At 37.0% G+C, this 18092-nt stretch overlaps 1 protein-coding gene across 3 annotated transcripts in view; it reads right to left on the bottom strand.

Annotated features, from left to right (window-relative positions):
* LOC131678416 (CUGBP Elav-like family member 2) overlaps positions 1-18092 on the bottom strand; it is a 1026317-nt gene that overhangs the window by 31821 nt on the left and 976404 nt on the right. For 2 of the 3 annotated variants that reach the window (XM_058958564.1, XM_058958566.1), the window contains one exon: positions 17682-17717. The exons of the other annotated variant lie outside the window; for it this stretch is intronic. In XM_058958564.1, coding sequence (XP_058814547.1) covers positions 17682-17717 — 36 coding nt within the window. The remainder of the gene's footprint in view (positions 1-17681; positions 17718-18092) is intronic. 3 annotated transcript variants of the gene reach the window in all.

The following is an 18092-nucleotide window of genomic DNA, read 5'->3' on the forward strand; positions in this document are numbered from 1 at the left end:
TATATAAGTTTCATATATTAGAACAAGATTGGATCCCGGGCGAGTCCGATTCATGATCGCGCCAAAGCGGGTGTTTATATGTTTGCGCTTGGAATCGCGTTTATAAACTAAATTAAATAACTCGTTAGAGTTAACACGTTAACTTTATTGCTGATACATTTGATGATTGCGGGGGGCATGAATGATCGCTTTTGCCACTTAGACTGTATTATCGCGCAAAGCCCGAACGTTTGTATGTTATTGTGCGCGTTCTTTTTATTGCGTGGGTATGCCAGCACGTGTATGATTACGTGTTTACTACATATCCCCGCAAATTTTTATGTTATGTTTTATGTTTGTACTGCCACGTTGTAATTATAAAAAATGCAGAAAAAACTTGACTCTCAGCGGAATGGGTTAAACCATCTTTCGTCCGCGATTACTAAAGTAACTTTCCAAAAGAACGATCATCGACAGATCAGATGGTTCGAAACTACAACTAACGGCTTAACAGTTTATTTATGGATTTAAAGGTAGCGTACGATTCAGTGAAATTTACGTTGATGCGGTATGGTCAGATGAATTGAAGCAGGACGATCATCCTCTGATTTGATATTCAACATAGTGCACTAAAATGTAATTCTAGATCTGGTTTGTAAATAAACGAGACCATCATCACGAAATCTTGTATGCTCCATGCTAGCTTTGCATATGACATAGGTATTATCGGCGTCGATCGCAGAGCAGTTGGAGAATCGTTTTTGGATATTTCTTTGGTCAGCATTCTAGAAAGTTGAATCGTCAAACCGACTAGATTCGAATAGGTTCATAGTACCCCGCTGCTCCCCCGAATTCACTAGGACACACAGGACAAACACTTAAACCGCATCCAGTCAGCCGAAGCAAATATGGCAAATATGCACAACAAATTGCCAACGGGCGAAACAATAATAATAACGACACGCCCAACCGCATCGAAACGGCCGGACGGACGTTATAAATTCATAATTATTAAAAATGTAATTATGATGATAATTATTGCGGATTGAGTGTCATACTGTTGCTAGCAGCATAATATGCTTCTCGCGAAATGACCTACCTGCCTGATGTTGTAATGTTCACCACAGCGGAAAAAATGTTCCATCCGAACGAACCGGTGATGACCGAAGGGGTGGGGAGCAGCAGTGCAGTTCTGGTTTCAATCCCATTTTTTGGTTGCCCATGCACACCGTTTGTACTAGGTGGGAAAGGAAGGATGCGGTTGAGCGCACAGCAAGAGGGGTTGAATTCACTTTATTTCTGAGGTTATGCAAATGGTTAATAATAGACGAAAGGATGGTTTGCGTGTAATTGGACACTGTCTGACTGGCTTTTGCTGGAATATCGGTTGGAAATAATATTGTTTTCCTTTTTTCTAGAATTCCGCCCATTGAACATTTTTTGGGTGGTCTGCTAAATGTGTACGTTTTTATGTGACGTTAAGCATAGCCGTAGTCATAATGAATTTGTAACTTGATATTTTTGGTAGGATGTTTCTATTGAGTTTTTACCACTATCACAGGCTGATAAATTTGTTTTCGTGTTCGTGTACTAATTTATCAATTGAAGCCCAGTGCAGTCGATTTCATCTGGAAACTTCCGAAAACACTTAAACCGAAATTTTATCAACAACCTTTCCCGCATCGGATCAAATGCTATAATCTCTCTAATAAATAATCATAAACAGTTGATAAAATAATCGCCTAGTATCCATATTGTCAAATTGATGTTTCCTAAACTTCACTCATCTGGTTGATTTTGATATGTTACTATGTGCGAATAATGATCTTGGTTGTTCAAATACCAGTTGCCTGATTTGCGTTATCACACAAGGAAGCCATCTCGAACTGCTATTTTTACATTTGTGTTCGATGACATGTATGTTTTTTTATCCGCCTCGTGTTTCACAGATAGCAACAAACAAATAACATATCAGCGGCATCTATGTGTAAGTGTATCGTCCAAAGGGAGAATTATATTTTTTGATGAACTTGAGTTTCCTAGTTATCAAAGTGTGAATTCCCCTGCCACCTCAAGTAACCGTAAATATCCTTCATCATGTATGCTTTATATACGCATTCAGTGCTATTATAGAGCAAATATTAAGCCAATGTAATGCTGAACGAATGTGTCTGCGTCTCTTGTTGATAATTATATGCGTCCATACTTCACAATAATATGCGGCATATTTCATTGCAATCAAACCTAGGCAGATTGCCGTGGATTACGAGACAAGGTACCTCTCTCATATCATTAGAAAAGTGTCATTTACGGTTTTCAACATTATTAAAATTTTTCTTTTTTTTTAATTATACCGAAAAGGGATCATAAAAAGCATTTCAACAACTTTGCGGAAAATGACAGCCAATAAAAGATATCTAGTAGCAAGATTAGAACCGATAACAGGCTTCCAAATTTGAAAGATGTTCACTGGTGCTATAAATTAGCATTTCTAATGCACAAAACGGGCTGTCAATCTCTGCAGAATAATTGCACAATATTTCGTCTTTTCTAGCACAACATCAGCATTAAATCAGCAAATATAGATCACTGGCTCCTCAAGACTGCCCAAATTGGAAGCGGTTGTAAGGCTGTGTTTTGATGCTTATTGGTTGCTTGAGACCACTATTCTTGTCAACACAACGCAAGCTTCTTTTGTAAAATCTATAACTAGCTTCTTTCGTACAATCCGTGCGGTTTTACCTTAGCGCGCCTTTACAAATGTTGAAAAACGTTCTGCTGAAGCTTTTGTACTCGGTTACAATGCAATTAAATGTTGGCCCTTTTTTCGTTGCTCATAACTCAATCTACTCCTCCTTCTTCCTCTCTTACAGCGAATGAAAAGCTTAGAGCAGTGTTGCCAAAAATATAGATTTGTGTTGGTAAATTTTTCGAATTTTATTCGCACAGAATATGTACAGTTGAGATGGGAAAATGTGTAAAATAATTCGATGCACTTTTTAGTCAACTTAAAATGTAAAATGAAGTAGGTCTGACGTCGTAATAAAAAAATAATAATTAGTAATAAAATTTCGGAACGACCATATGATCTATATACTGTCTTCTCTGACAATAGCTCATGAAAGGCGGTAAATAGTCATGGACACAATAAGAGAAAGTTTCATTTCCGTCTCCGATGGGTGGAAGGTAGCATACACACACGAAAAAACCGTTTCCAATTATCCAATTATTGAAGCTTGTTCGAGATTGGTTGCCGCCAATACACCGAGCCGCAAATCTTGAACAGAAAGAATTGTGATTTGAGTCGATTTCAGCAAGTCAATCAATCTTGTCAGATGTCCAGAGACTGTATGTCAACATCGGGATAGAAGGTGATTATTAGGATTTGTCTCCGTGGATTAGTTTGTGCAGCTCCATGCTAATAATCAGGCCCATTTAGAACCAAACTTTCCCGCCCGGAGTATATTTACTTTGGCAAACAAATTAGCCCAAACCACTCAAAAGAATTAAATTTGAAAATCTTTTCCTTCACCAACATTTTTTTTTATTTTTGATAGGTGGAAAGACGCATATATATGGAAAAACCTTTTCTTCGCCCACTATTCTTGTTGTGATTCGCGTTGCACTGGATACGTAACAACTGCAAAAACGGAAATAACACATTTTGTGAAAGAGGTTATTATTATTTGCATTATAATTGGTCCGCATCATTTGATCAACGGACTACGCAAGCCAGACCAGTTTTCGTACGAAGCTCCACCTCTTTGACGATGGAAGCTAACGGTTTTGATTCGACGGCCGGCCCCATTAGTTTCGAACGTAAACTGAATCGAGTGCACTCGTGCTACACCACATATACGCTCGTGACCCGGTAAGAAGTTTCCTGTCGGCCTGTGATCCACTGTCTGCTGAGAAAGGGCAATTACGCTAAGCATGTTTGTTCCGGATCACCCGTCTAGCTGGCAGCAGTGATGAAGGAGCTTTCCGCCTGTCACGAACAAATTATTCTCCGGCATGAACATTGCCCAGGGTAGAGTGCTGCCTAACATCGCCAGTCTTCCCATGAACATCGACAAGTTTGTACCTGTGTACAAAATTTCGCGCACGCGTTCAACCTCAAACATGCTTCGTCTCGATGTATAGGTTCGCCTCGAACATCAAACCCAAGCGACCGATGTGCAAACTATATTTCAAACAACCGTGTACGTACACCGGGTGCGTACACGAGAACGATTCGCACAAGGCAAAAAGAGTCAAAGCTAGTGATGATGAGAACTGGTGCCACGAACCTATGTGTATGCACACCGTGTACGTACATGGGATGCGGTTGTGCATGTGCACGTTTTGGCTCGAAACAGCGTGTTTGAGTTTGTACACGAAGTGCGGGTTTAATATGAGCACATAACCAAAGGATTTTGCCGGCTTCAAAACATACTGTATTAACTAGTTTGTGCAGCTCCGCGCCCGTAACAATGGCCAACTGGAACAAAAATCTTGTACTCAGAGAACATTTTCTTTGGAATCCTATCTTATCAGCGCTATCAAACCATCAAATTAAATTTGATACCCTTTTCCTTCAACAATTATTACTTTTATTGCCGGCGTACAGTGGGAAAAGGTATCAAAAACGCGACTTTAGTCAATAGCGTGATAGATCGCTATGTGCGGTTATCGAAAATATGCACTCCTTATGTAAAAATATCTGGGGAATCGAAGACAGGTATTAAAAATGATCGCAAAATACGCTGTCATGCTTGTTTTGCCCTAATTCCCCTTGTTGTTCGTGTTTATTTTTATTACTGGCTATATAACTTGAAGAAAACGAAATGTGGGTTATCATAGTCAGTGGTTCTTATGCAAAAAATTTCAATGATTCTGCAGAAGTTAGTAGGATTGTCTGCGTAAAACGTTTTAATCCGTTTTACCCCAATTCTCGTCAAATGTTGGGTTTTTAGTTCAATTTTACTCAACATCTTGGCCTAATTCCGCTGATTAAAAGTAGTTTTCTTATGCAAAAACGCCCAAAGAATCGAGTGAAGATAGATAGAATTACCGTACGGAAGAGGTGAACCCGTTTTACTACAGTTTTCTCTAGAGGGAAATTAAACGTGGCAATATATTTAGGAAAGACTCCGAATCGCTTGCAGATGGTCAGAACGTCGGTTTGAACTAGGTAAACCCGTTTTAGCCCGTATTCTCCATGTAATTCAAGATTGAAGTTAAACCAGGTATTACATTTAGGGAAGCGGTCGAATACGACCCATCCAATGTAGTTAGTTCAATGTAAAAAAATCCGGTGAATCAATTAAAAATAGAAGGACCGCAAGAAACTTGTGTGTTCATTTTACTCCAATTCGTTTGACAACTCAACTATGAAGTTAGATCTGGCCCTTCATTTCAGAAAGAGGCTGAATGCGATTGATCAAATGTATTGATTTATAAAAAAAGTACGGGGAATCAGTTTAAGATAAATAAAACGGCCGCACGAAACACTATACCCGTTTTACCCCCGTTCCCAGAACTTAAGATTGACGACGATTCTTACTCCACATTTAAGAAAAAAGGCTGACTGCGGCATATCATACATAATATTTCTTTTTAAAGGAATCCCTAAAAATTAATTGCAGATAGTTAGAATGACCGCACGAAACGTGTGGACCAGTTTTTCCTCACTTCTTCTCATATCTCGTGTTTTTAGTCAAACCTGACTACATTTCAGGAACAGACTGAACGCTATTTTGTAGTTCATAAGAATTACAGACTCTTTCCGAGAAGCACAGCCAGGTTTAACTTCACACTTGAGTTAGGGAAAGAATTGGGGTAAAACAGGTTCACACATTTCGGGCGGTTATTCTAACTATCTTCAATAGATTCCCCTGAAATTTTTACATATGAATTACTACTTTTCATCAGCCGAATTCATCTTTTTTTCGAGAACCATAGCCAGGTTTAATTTCATACTTGAGTAATGGGAAGAATTGGGGTAAAACGGGTATATAAATAACGTGCGGTGGAGAATTACTCCACTCGATTCTTCGGAATTTACTACATAAGAATTACTACTTTTCATCAGTCGCATTCAGCCTCTTTCCAAGCAATACAGCTGCTTTAACGTCATACTTGAGTTATCGGAAGAGTTTGGGGTAAAATGAGTACACATATTTTGTCTAGTCATTCCAACTATCTTCAATCGATTCGCTGAACAATTCAACACAAAAAAATGTTTTGATCAGCAGCTTCCAGCCTCTTTCTGAAATTTTGAGTAAGATACATCTACACACTTGTATTATGTGAAGAATTGGGGTAAAACGGATACAAACGTTTCGAGCGGTCATTCTAACTATTTTCAATCAATTCCCCGAGTTTTTCGTCATAAGAATTACTACTTTTCATAAGCCACATTCAGCCTCTTACCGAGAAGCACAACCAGGTTTAACTTTCCATTTGAGATATAAGAAGAGTTGGGGTAAAACGGGTACACACGTTTCGTGCGGTCATTCTAACTATCTTCAATTGATTCCCCAGCATTTTTAGCATAAGCAATATTACTTTAGATCAACCGCCGTCAGCCTCATTCAGAAATATAGAGCCAGGTTTAACTTTATACTTGATTTATTGGAGGAATTGAGGCAAAACGAGTATACACGTATCGAGCGATTAGTATAGCCATATTCAAACAATAACCCGGACTTTTATATATAAAAAATTACCACTTTTGATCAGCGGCATATAGCCTTTTACCGAAATATAAAACCAGGATTAATTTCAAACTTTAGTTGTGCGAAGAATTGGGGTAAAATAGGTGCATGCGTTTCGTGAGAATATTCCAATTATCTTCAATCGATTCTAATTTTGACCAGTTGCATTCAACTTTCTTCCGAGTTATATATTCAGTTTTTGAAAATGAATTCAAACGACAAAGGGAATTGGGGCAAAACGGACATGTTGTAAATACTAGAAATCAATTTTTCAGACCTTTTTACATAAAAAAACCTTTTCTATTAATCGTCATCCAGCTTTTTCAAAAAAGTCGCGATTCGGGTTCTTTTTTTCTCACTGTGCACTGGTCTAAGATATGAAAAGTACAAAATATATCTTCTGATTTCTATATTAAAGTTTTCTTTATTAAGGTAACGATATCAGCGCCAAACGTTGTTACCATTCCACAGAAAGCCATTTCCCAGAAAGCCAACCCCCAGAATTCCATCCTCCAGAATGTACCATTCCCTAGAAAGCCATTATCCAGAATGCTCCATTCCCAGAAAATCATACCCCAGAATACCCCATTACTCAGAAAAGTTAATGTTCGTAATCTTTTTTTTGTGGTGGAGCCTAACGCACAGACTAACAGACATAACACTCGAAAACAATGCTTCGCCCGCTTTGACGGTCAGTTTAAATATATTTGTAGTTGGAACTGTGGCCACATTTGCAATTATGGCGCCACTGACATATGAGCAAGCCCCCCATACGCTAGTGAAAAAGTATTCTTTAACCTGAGGAGTAACCCACCGGCAAATGAGTGTTTGGGACTGTGAATAAAAGGTGGAGCTAGTGTTCTGGGAAAATTGCCGGATTGATGTTTTTTTAGGGAATTCCGTCATAGTGTTATGTCTGTTAGTCTGTGCCTAAGGTTTGCTCATTACCTAATTCAAGGAACGGATGCGGTGTGGAGCTGCTGAGGTCATGCCGCCGAATGTGGCTGCCTCTCGCAAGAAAACCTGTTATCCACTCGTATAACCGGTTTACTTGTTCATAGGGATTGGTTCCTTCTTTCAATCATGAGCAGTTTTTTGATTTTGTATGCCAAATAACTGTTGAACGCAAATTTGTCATATTTTCGTCTAACCGGTTTATTCAAACATAGGTGTTCATTCCTTCTTTTAAACTTTCCTTGAATCTATATTAAAATCGAAATTAATGCTCATTTTGACAAACGGTTTGGTGTGTTTTTAGAGCATTTCTCGACAAACATATGACAGCACAGTTCACAGCATTTAATAAAAAAGAAAACTTTTCTCTTTTATTTACTACCAACATCTGTGGTTGGAGAGTAACGATTTGTCCAGAATTTCCGCTAAAAGTGAATTTTGACAGTTGCCTTTAACGCCGTAGTCATATGTTTGTCGAGATTTATCTTTCTTTTGCATTGGAAATGATTCGTACGCAAATGTACGATCTACCCGAAATATATTCGAAAGTATTTTCATACCTTATGTCAAATGCTACTTATACCACAGACTAACAAATATAATACTTGACAAACAATTCTTCGCCAATGTTAGCGATCATTTTGAATATACATTTTAGTTGGGACAGTGATATCATTTACAATTATAATATATATGGCGCCACTGATATATGCGCAAGTATACCGGATAGACCACTAGTAAAAAAAGTTCCTGGGTCTGAGGGTTAACTAATTTGTAGATGAGTGATTAGAAGCGTGTATAGTGTTTGGGGGCCATGCATAAATGACGTAGCATTTTAGGGGGTAGGGGGGATATACCAATTTTGTGACGAAGTGTGACGTGGGGAATAGTAGGGTCAGTAGTTGTGCGACGTAGCATTAGATTTAAATTATTTTTTACGCGCATCAACACCCATTGATTAAAGAAAACAATTTAATGTTCCTCTATTCATAAGAAAACTAAATGTAAATTCACGCAAATTACTTTTCACGCGCTTTTTCAGTAAGTTTTTCGATTCGTATAAAAAAATTTTAAGGACATATATTTGAAAGAATTATACGAAACAAATTTTAATTTTTTCATCGGCCGGCAGCGTTGCGAGGGGGGGGTCTTTGAAAATGCTACGTTATTTGCAAGGGGGAGGTTAGAATTTTGTGATCAAATGCTACAAGGGGGGAGGGAGGATTCGAAAATCGCTGAAAAAAAACTACGTCATTTGTGTATGGCCCCTTGGCGGATCGATATTTTTAAGGAAATAATCATAGTGTTATGGCTGTTTGTCTGTGCTTATGCTACACGACTGTTAGGTCAAATGGCCAACTATCATATAATGTCTCATATCAGACGATATTGTGGCAAAAGACTTTATGTCGAACAGGATAGTCTTGCTCAAAAGTTGGGACAATTCTTCAAGTGTAAACTGGGCAGACGTAAAGAGTCATTTTAATGAAGATTCAATGAACTGCTCATGTTTGAAAGAAGGAATCAATTCCTATGTTTGAGTAAATCGTGTAAGCGAATGGATAAATGGCTTACTTGCGAGGAGCCATCGCTTTCGGCAGCTCATCCTCAGCAACTTAACACCACATCACTTCAATTACTTCGATAATGCACAAAGTTTTGGTTTCACCGTATAATCTTACTTACATCACACTGTTTCATTCTTTTGAGTCCTAGGAAGGGGCACTACCGCTCCCTATGATTGTTGCCCAATGTCTCTCAAAACACACCTGTATTAGATTCTGCAATTTGTTCTACATGTTTCCTGGACAATAGTTTAAATAGTGTCCAAAGTTTAGTCACGACACTCCGTTTATGCCACAGATTTTACCCACCCGTCTTTTTTAAAGATGTTTTGGGGGTATCCGACGGGGAAAACAGATCGAAATTGTGACTTAAACGGCAGCAATCATGCGAAAAAATCATCCCAGCGGCATGTTTCGAACCTGCAACCTTTGGGTATCTGACCAAATGTGCTAGCTCTTATGGGCCGGATACTCAAAGGTTGCAGGTTCATATCCTTCCTCTGGGTTGATTTTTTTCGGTTTAACTCAACATTTCGATCGATATTTCCCCTTTGGATACTACCAAAAAATCTTAAAGAAGGTACTTACGTCAAAACCTAAAAAATTAATTAATTGCTTGTCATTTAACCCTATGCGACGCGAATTTTTCTTTTCATTGTTAATACTGTTATTTATAGGCTTTCGGGGTCGCTGATTTTGATTCTAACGTCGAAAATGTGAAATTCAAAATGGCGGGTCCAATATGGCGACTGTGCTGGCTAAATTTCATGTTTTTTACATTGGTCTAAAACGTCTTACAAGGGGTTTTTCGGGGTCGTAGATTCTGATTCTGACGTCGAAAATGTAAATTTCAAAATGGCGGATCCAATATGGCGACTGTGCTTGGATTAATTTCAAGTCGTTTTATATTGACCTAAAACGTCTTGCAAGAGAATTTTCGGGGTTGCTGATTCTGATTCTGACGTCACAAATGTAAAATTCAAAATGGCGGATCCTATATGGCGACTCTGCTTGGGTAAATCCAATATGGTGACTGTGCTGGCTAAATTTCATGTTTCTTAGATTGGCCTAAAACGTAAAATTCAAAATGGCGCATACAATATGGCGACTGTGCTTGACTAAATTTCATTTTTTTATATTGGCCAAAAACGTCTTACAAGGGGGTTTCGGGGTCACTGATTCTGATGTTGAAAATGTTAAATTCAAAAAGGCGAATCCAATATGGCGACTGTGCTTGGATTAATTTCATGTCGTTTTATATTGACCTAAAACGTCTTACAAGGGGGTTTTCGGGGCCACTGATTCTGATTCTGACGTTCTGACGAAAATATAAAATTCAAAATGTCGGATCCAATATGGCGACTGTGCTTATCTAAAAATGGCTGCCATTGTGTAGTCGTCATTTTGAATTTTCAAATTTTGTTATCATAATCGTAATCAGCGACCTCAAAAACATGTATTACTACATATCTATTTTTATGCTAATTGAGAAGTTGTCCCTGTCTCTCAGAATCTTTTATAGACCATCATAAATAAAAAAACTCCATTTTTGCATACCTTGATATTTTTTGTCGAAAAAACTGACCTACACAAAATTCTGTAAAAAAATCTATTATTTAGTTCAATGTTTGAGATCAGGCACGTAGCCAGAGGGGGGGCTAGGGGGCTAAAGCCCCCCCCCCGAAATTTTTCAAAAATAAATTTAAAAAACCGGTGACTTTTAACAAAACTTGTTGCTTATTTGGTTTGAACAAATTATTGAGAAAAAGTTAAAGAAGGCTATTTCTAACCACCGAAGGCAATGGTCACGAAATTCAGTGTGCTTTATGCTTTTGCTCGAGCCAGCGCGAAGCGAAGAACAAAAAAGTAACTTTTATATTGTGTGCCTTGTCTGAAGAATACAAGAGACTGTTACTTTAATTGTAGCTGTAATAATCTGTCGAGATTAGTGATTAGCAGAAGCAAGAATTGGTGCTCCAGCCAAATGCGGTGATTATAAAATTATTGATCATTCGCATCCTGAAGGTGTAAATAGAGATTAGACTTTCGGAAACCGGCTCTATCCAGTTCTACCATGGCAGGCATTTAGCGCTCAACAAATTAGTGCAGACGAAACCATTCATTTCGCACAACTTAAAGCACAAGGTTGTGTGTGACAATGCTATAATTAAGATCCTTCTGTATATGGACTATGAGAAAATGAATGTTCCGCTACAAGATCGGATACCGCTTACTCGCAGATTAATGTCACATTTGGGAGAAATGGAATCTATTTGGAAGGGCAATTATTGAGGGCGAAAAGCAAGGAAGATATTCGCGAACATAAAGGCAGCAACTACGATGATGACACGGAAATGTACAATAGCGAGATATAAATGAACTACTCCCCCCCAAGACATAGTTGGTGAGGAAAAAAAATATTTCCTCGCCTCGTAAACAGGTTTCCACGTGCAATGGCTAAGCGCTTGCGCGAGATCTGTAGGACAACCACATAAACTCGTTATATTATTTTTATTGTTTACATAAGGAAATATATAAAAGACCCACGACCCAGTTTGTTATTTTTAAATGATAAGTTTTTGAATTGCACACAATTTTGAATTTCTGCATTAGGTCAGTGCACACTGTACACTCTGTTCTCTGTACACTACTCTGCGCTACACAAAAAGTATTTCAATTTATCTGAGAACGATTGAGCCGAGAATAGAATTTTCATTTCGCGTCATTTTAACGCAATACCATTTTTATTAACGCTTCATTTCATTGTTACGAGTAATTCGTTCCGTACTAATACACTGTTAATCCGTAAATCCGTGATATCTTCGACAAACGTGCAAAAAAATTCTTTTAAAAGTGGACCGGGCAAAAAGTGGTAAAATAATAGGCAATCACGAAGAGGGACTAAAATGTTGGGACTGATTGAATCTATAAGTCAATAAGTTGGGATAACAGTTTCGATTTCATGTCTTAAGTATGTGACAGTCTTTCGTTCCGTTTTTGCTCGTCATGGAATAAAATGAGAGAGATAATCTTAAATAAGAGAGCAAAGAGAGGAAAAAATCAACCAATCTAAATCGACTCAAGATCACTCTTCTATCTTTACTATACACTCAACACGAGTTCTTTCCGAATTGCGCTCTGATCTTCTCATTTCGTCTTCGTTGCGTTAGGTGCAACAACTTTAATTGAAACTTTTTCCCAAATAGTGATAAAACAAACATGTAATCAGACAAACATTACAACTTTCTTCAAGAAATCATACATCTCTTCCAATCTTGATGATGATTGAAAAAAATCAAGAGCTAATTATTTTTATTCACAAACAAACCTATTACTAAACAGATTAGTGTTCATATTTGTTTAATGAATTGGCAAAGAGTTTTGCAAAAGTTTTACAGGAAACGGATAATTTGCTGTAATTTAAAACAGACAACTCTAAAAGAACGCCTCGGCAAATTAGGTGCAAGTGCGATGTGTTCTCTTCCATGTGTCGGAAGCAAGTGATGCTGAAATTATTATCTATGTTTATAGTCTCTAGTTATTTTGGTGGTGTCATCAATGTTATATTTACCAAATTTTATGTAAATTAGAAGCATTGAGTAATCAGTGCTAAGTAATTTTCTTTCGATTTGTGAATAGATTCTGAGCAGTTTCGCTCAGTAGATTAAATTCTGGGTAGTTTCCATTAGTAGATTAAATCATTGAAATATATATTTGACATTGTCCAAAACTCCACGAATTCCGAAATAAAACCTTCAAATAAATAAATAAAACCAAAATGTTCAAATATAATATTTACTTAATCTAGGTAATCTTCTCAAGTTACAACGGTTTTGCAAGATTGTCAAAAGTCAATAGAGCTAAGGCATTCTTGCTTTGTAGTGAAATCAGTAGTTTTTGCACTCACTTTACATTTTGACTTTTACTATAGTTTTAGGGATCTAGGAAAATCAGTCTACGATATTTTTAATTCATAAGTACAATGATATAAAAAGTACCTAAAAAGAATCAACTTAAATAGATAAAAAGATAGTTATTCTGAGTTGCCTGATAATGTTGTCGAAGATAGTCTTTAACCCATTACCTATGAGAGTCAAATGAAAAAAACATGTGTTTTTTTCAGGATTGTTTTGATTACGACATGATCAGTATCATTTAAATTGAAAATTTCATAAAGTCGAGTTAACGCAAACTTCGGATGAAGTCAAAGAGCTAGTAATAGTAGAAAGAAACCTGATCATGAAAATAGGAGTTGAACCTATTTTCTGCATCTACAAATCGCCTGCCTTATCAGAAGATTTGAAGCAAATTTCGACATTCACTTTGTTCGGACATTCTTTGCAACGGTAAACTTTGATTTCACACTGATATATTCCTATTCATGGGGACAACCTTGACGTTGGTTTCGTTCTTCTGATTAGCAAATGCGTGTAAAGTTTCATGAGACGGGTTTTTGGATATTTTTCTACTCATTCCAATTTAGCGTCTTCTACAAATTGGTGTATCGAATGTGTAGCATTTTCAAGCAGCGTAGCATGCAGCGTAGCATTTTCAAGCAGCCCTTAATACTTTGAGCTCTTGACTATTCATTTTTGTAACTAGAGAAATTTCTAACTTGTAAATCAAAAATAATCAAATTTAATTCGTCGATGCACTATAGCCTTTCTTGTAACAGGCAACATATTATTAGAGTTTTTAGTGTCTATTGTCTTATTTTTGGAATTGTTTTCACTAAGAACTTTTCATAATTACGTTCAGTTTCCAGTGATTGTTTCAAGTCATCAGAATTAATACATTTATGCAATAATTTTTAAGCCCCTCCCGAAACAAAATCCTGGCTACGGGCCTGTGAGATACTTGAAAAAAAAATAGTTCAGACACAGCCAAATTTACTCCTTACATAAGAGTTGATTAAAAGATAATTTGTATTTATATATTGACGCTAATTAGAAATCCAATGAAAACTTAGAAGTAGGTGGGACGTATACGTCCCACGGCGTTGCAAAGGGTTAAAAATGTTTTGGTGGTATCAAACGGGAAAAACGAAATGATAAATTAAACGGCAGCGATCATGCGCGAAAAATCACCCCAGAGCACAGTGTTTTAAAACGTCGTTTTCGTGTTCAAAATTAATAGCGTCTAAACCGTCGAATTTGGAGGTATAATTTGTTCAGAGAAGCTGTTGTTCTTATAATTACGCATCCACAGGAGTATACCGTTCAGTGATTAATTCACCTATAAGTGATATACGAAATTTATTTACCGAACTAATTGAGATAGAGACTTTGTGTCTTCGACAAAGTTGTAGCAAATGTTATTACAAAAGAAATTGCTGAAGACACTATATATCTAGCTTCAATAGTTTACGAGTTTTGGAACATATTATATGGAAGACCCCTTAAAATTAGTTTTTTCATGATAACTTTTTTAGACATTTTCGTATCTTCTTGGAATCTTCCACAAAGTTGTTTGCGGTATCGGAACACATATTTTTGCCGAACATAGTTAATTCCTACCTGTTGAATTTAAAAAGATATTTCAAATTTTACGATATTTTTGGGGTAACTTCCACCTTAAATAACTCGTCAAGGAGCAAAAAGGGGCAAACTATATCATAACATACTGAAAGTACTAGCTTTTTATTTTTATATAGTCGCCCGATTGTTAGTCGACGCGATTCTCCTCGAGTGTTATGTTCAAAACAATATCCCATCACAATGGTATACAATAAAATATTCAAGCGCACTGCGATAAGCAGCTTCATCTTTTCATGGTAAATTGCATAAAACATATTCATCGATGTCATAAAACATAAAATTCATCGATGTCCAAAAAAAGGAAAAGAGAACTTTGACCACAATCAAGATCAAAGTACCAAACGTAGCATATCGTGCATTCGAGAAGTGTGTCACGTGAAATTTAAACAATCAGTGGATACTGGTAAGCTTGAAAAAATTATGGAAATCCCACCAGAAGGTTGGTAATGTCACCTGTTCACAATGTGGATCCTGTCGTGACTGAGGCTCGGGGATGGCTAAATAAGCATAAAACGATTTTTAGAAGACGCCAAAGCTCTTCTAGCGGAAGAAGAAAGCTTTGAAGATGACGGAGAAAACGATTATTTAAAATAAATTTATTTATCTAATTTATAATTTTTTTTTATATTGTAACGCCATTTAATTAGCAAGGGACTGGAAGGTGAGGTATTTTTCAAATATTAAGAGCCATAGTATTCAAGGAAGAGCAAGGATTTGAAGCAAGAAAGTTTAGAAAAGCGTGGAGTAGTGTCAATGAACAAGCTTAGAGTTTCCCGGCTACTTAACTCTTTGTCTTCAGCAACGCATTCTGCATTTATAATGAAAATATCGACATTATTAAACACATCCAAAACTACAATTTGATTTTTGAAAGGCATTGCATGTTATAGGCGACCGTATTCTATGCAATTTACTATAAAACATGAAGCTGTTTGTCGCTGTGCGCTTGAATATTTCATTTTATACCACTGCGATGGCATATTGTATTCAACATAACACTCGGAGAGAATCGCGTCGACTAACAATCGGGCCATTATATGAATGTAAAAAGCTAGTACTTTCAGTATGTTATGATGTTGTTTGCTCCTTTTTGCTCCTTAACGAGTTATTTAAGGTAGAAGTTACCCCAAAAATATCGTGAAATTTGGAATATCTTTTTAAATTCAACAGATAGGAAGTAACTATGTTCGTCAAAAATATGTGTTTCGATACCGCAAATAACTTTGTGGAAGAATCCAAGAAGATACGAGAATGTCTAAAAAAGTTATCATGAAAAAACTAATTTTAATGGGTCTTCCATATAATATGTTCCAAAACTCGTAAACTATTGAAGCTAGATATATAGTGTCTTCAGCAATTTCTTTTGTAGTAACATTTGCTACAACTTTGTCGAAGACACAAAGTCTCTATCTCAATTAGTTCGGAAAATAAATTTCGTATATCACTTATAGGTGAATTAATCATTGAACGGTGTACTTCTGTGGATGCGCAATCATAAGAACAACAACTTCTCAGAACAAACTATACCTCCAAATTCGACGGTTTAGACGCTATTAATTTTGAGCACGACAACGACGTTTTAAAACACTGTGCAGAGGCATGTTTCAAACCCGCAACCTTTAGGTATCTGACCAAATGTACTAACCCTTATGGGTCGGATACCCAAAGGTTGCAGGTTCGAATCCTTCATCTGGGATGATTCTTTTTTCGGTTTAATTCACCATTTGGATCGATTTTTCCCCTTTGGATATCACCAAAAAATCTTAAATAAGGTATTGGTACTTACTTCAAAACCCAAAAAAATAATTAATTTCTTGTCTCTTAAACATAGGTTATTTCGCGTCCATAAAAATCCGTACAGATCACCATAAATATCCAGCAAAATCGTAGATCGATGAAAATTTTTAATATCAGTGATTTACAGAAAACTACATAGGGTGGGTATCACCACGGAAGCAGTTTTCTGGTTCGGTTTCTGGCACGAAAATTTTAATAAATTCTGAAAGGATACCAGATTTTTCGACTACCAACCGAAAAGGGCATGTTCGTGTCGGTTGGAAACGAGTGAGAATATTTACTTTCAGCATTTCGTTAAATCATGAATAAGCTTTTGTGGATGATACTGTGAAAATTGCTAGTAAATAGAAAATGCTTATGGATTAAGACTTTTAAGGTTAAAAAGTAGGTGTGAAATAGATGAAATCTCAAGGTTCATGTTTTCTGAAAATAATGGCTCGAAAATAAATATTGAAATTTTTAATCATGCAATAGAGAGGTAATTAATTAATCATGCAAAAACTGTAATAGGAATAATCAAAACCGAAAGATGGGCCTCGTGCGTAGCCCCAGAACGAAATCACTCTCTCTATAAGCTTAGAAGAAAACGCTTTTCAAACGCAATAAATTGAAAGAACCAAAAACACAACTGCTGATTCCTAGCAGCAGCCAACGAAATGTGTATTATCTGTATACCAGGCAAAAAAACCAGAAGAAATAAAATAAAAGAAAACCCGGCTTACAGTAAGTGTGAAAATCCGGAGATTAAACACAATCAAGTACATGATTAAGAGCAAACTGCAATGTCGTAAAGAATTAACAAGCTAACCAAACAAACAGTGAAGAGCCCGGACAGGCAAGTACCACGATAATTGTTTTTCCCCCCTTCTCCGACTAGTTGAGAGAGAGAGCACCTCCTTCCGTTCTCAGGTATGGTGATAGAGGTTTCGCAGCTCTCAAACAACAGTCAAAACAGAATTAAAACGGCACTTTGCCTGTTTCGAGTTGTACCTACTATTGTTTTTTTTTGCTAAACCAACCGGCAGATGATAACAACAATGCAGACATACGAAATTATAGAATCTAAAAGAGATGAAACACAAACGGACAAGCGAGCAGAAACAGCAGCAGCAGTAGCAGCAACCGGAAGAGAGTAAACTGACGAGGCTCACCTGAGGCAGATGTCGCTGCTGTCTTCCCTAGGAGACCTGTTCGGAAGTGTGAGAACGGGAGGTTCGACACGGTCGTTGTTCAGAGTTCGGTTCGGGGTGGGCGTTGTAGTGGTTGTTGTCATTGTTGTTGTTGTTGTCGTTGATAGATGGGATCGTTTTTTATCGCGAAACAGCAGCACAAGTTTGGTTTCGGTAAAAAAATATAGAAGGAACATTTTAGAGACCAAGTTTTGTCGAGGAATAATGTTTCGTTTTTTTATACTATGCATACGTAACGAGATGTTTTCGGATGATAAGGGAAAAGATAATAACATATTATGTTGTTTCTTTTTTTTTGAAGGTTTGTTTGGTGGTGACACTCGGAAAAAATGATCATAAGTATTCGAAAAAAGTAATTTAAAGTTTAATTCG

Source organism: Topomyia yanbarensis, chromosome 2 (assembly GCF_030247195.1).
Source record: "Topomyia yanbarensis strain Yona2022 chromosome 2, ASM3024719v1, whole genome shotgun sequence".
NCBI lineage: Eukaryota > Metazoa > Arthropoda > Insecta > Diptera > Culicidae > Topomyia > Topomyia yanbarensis.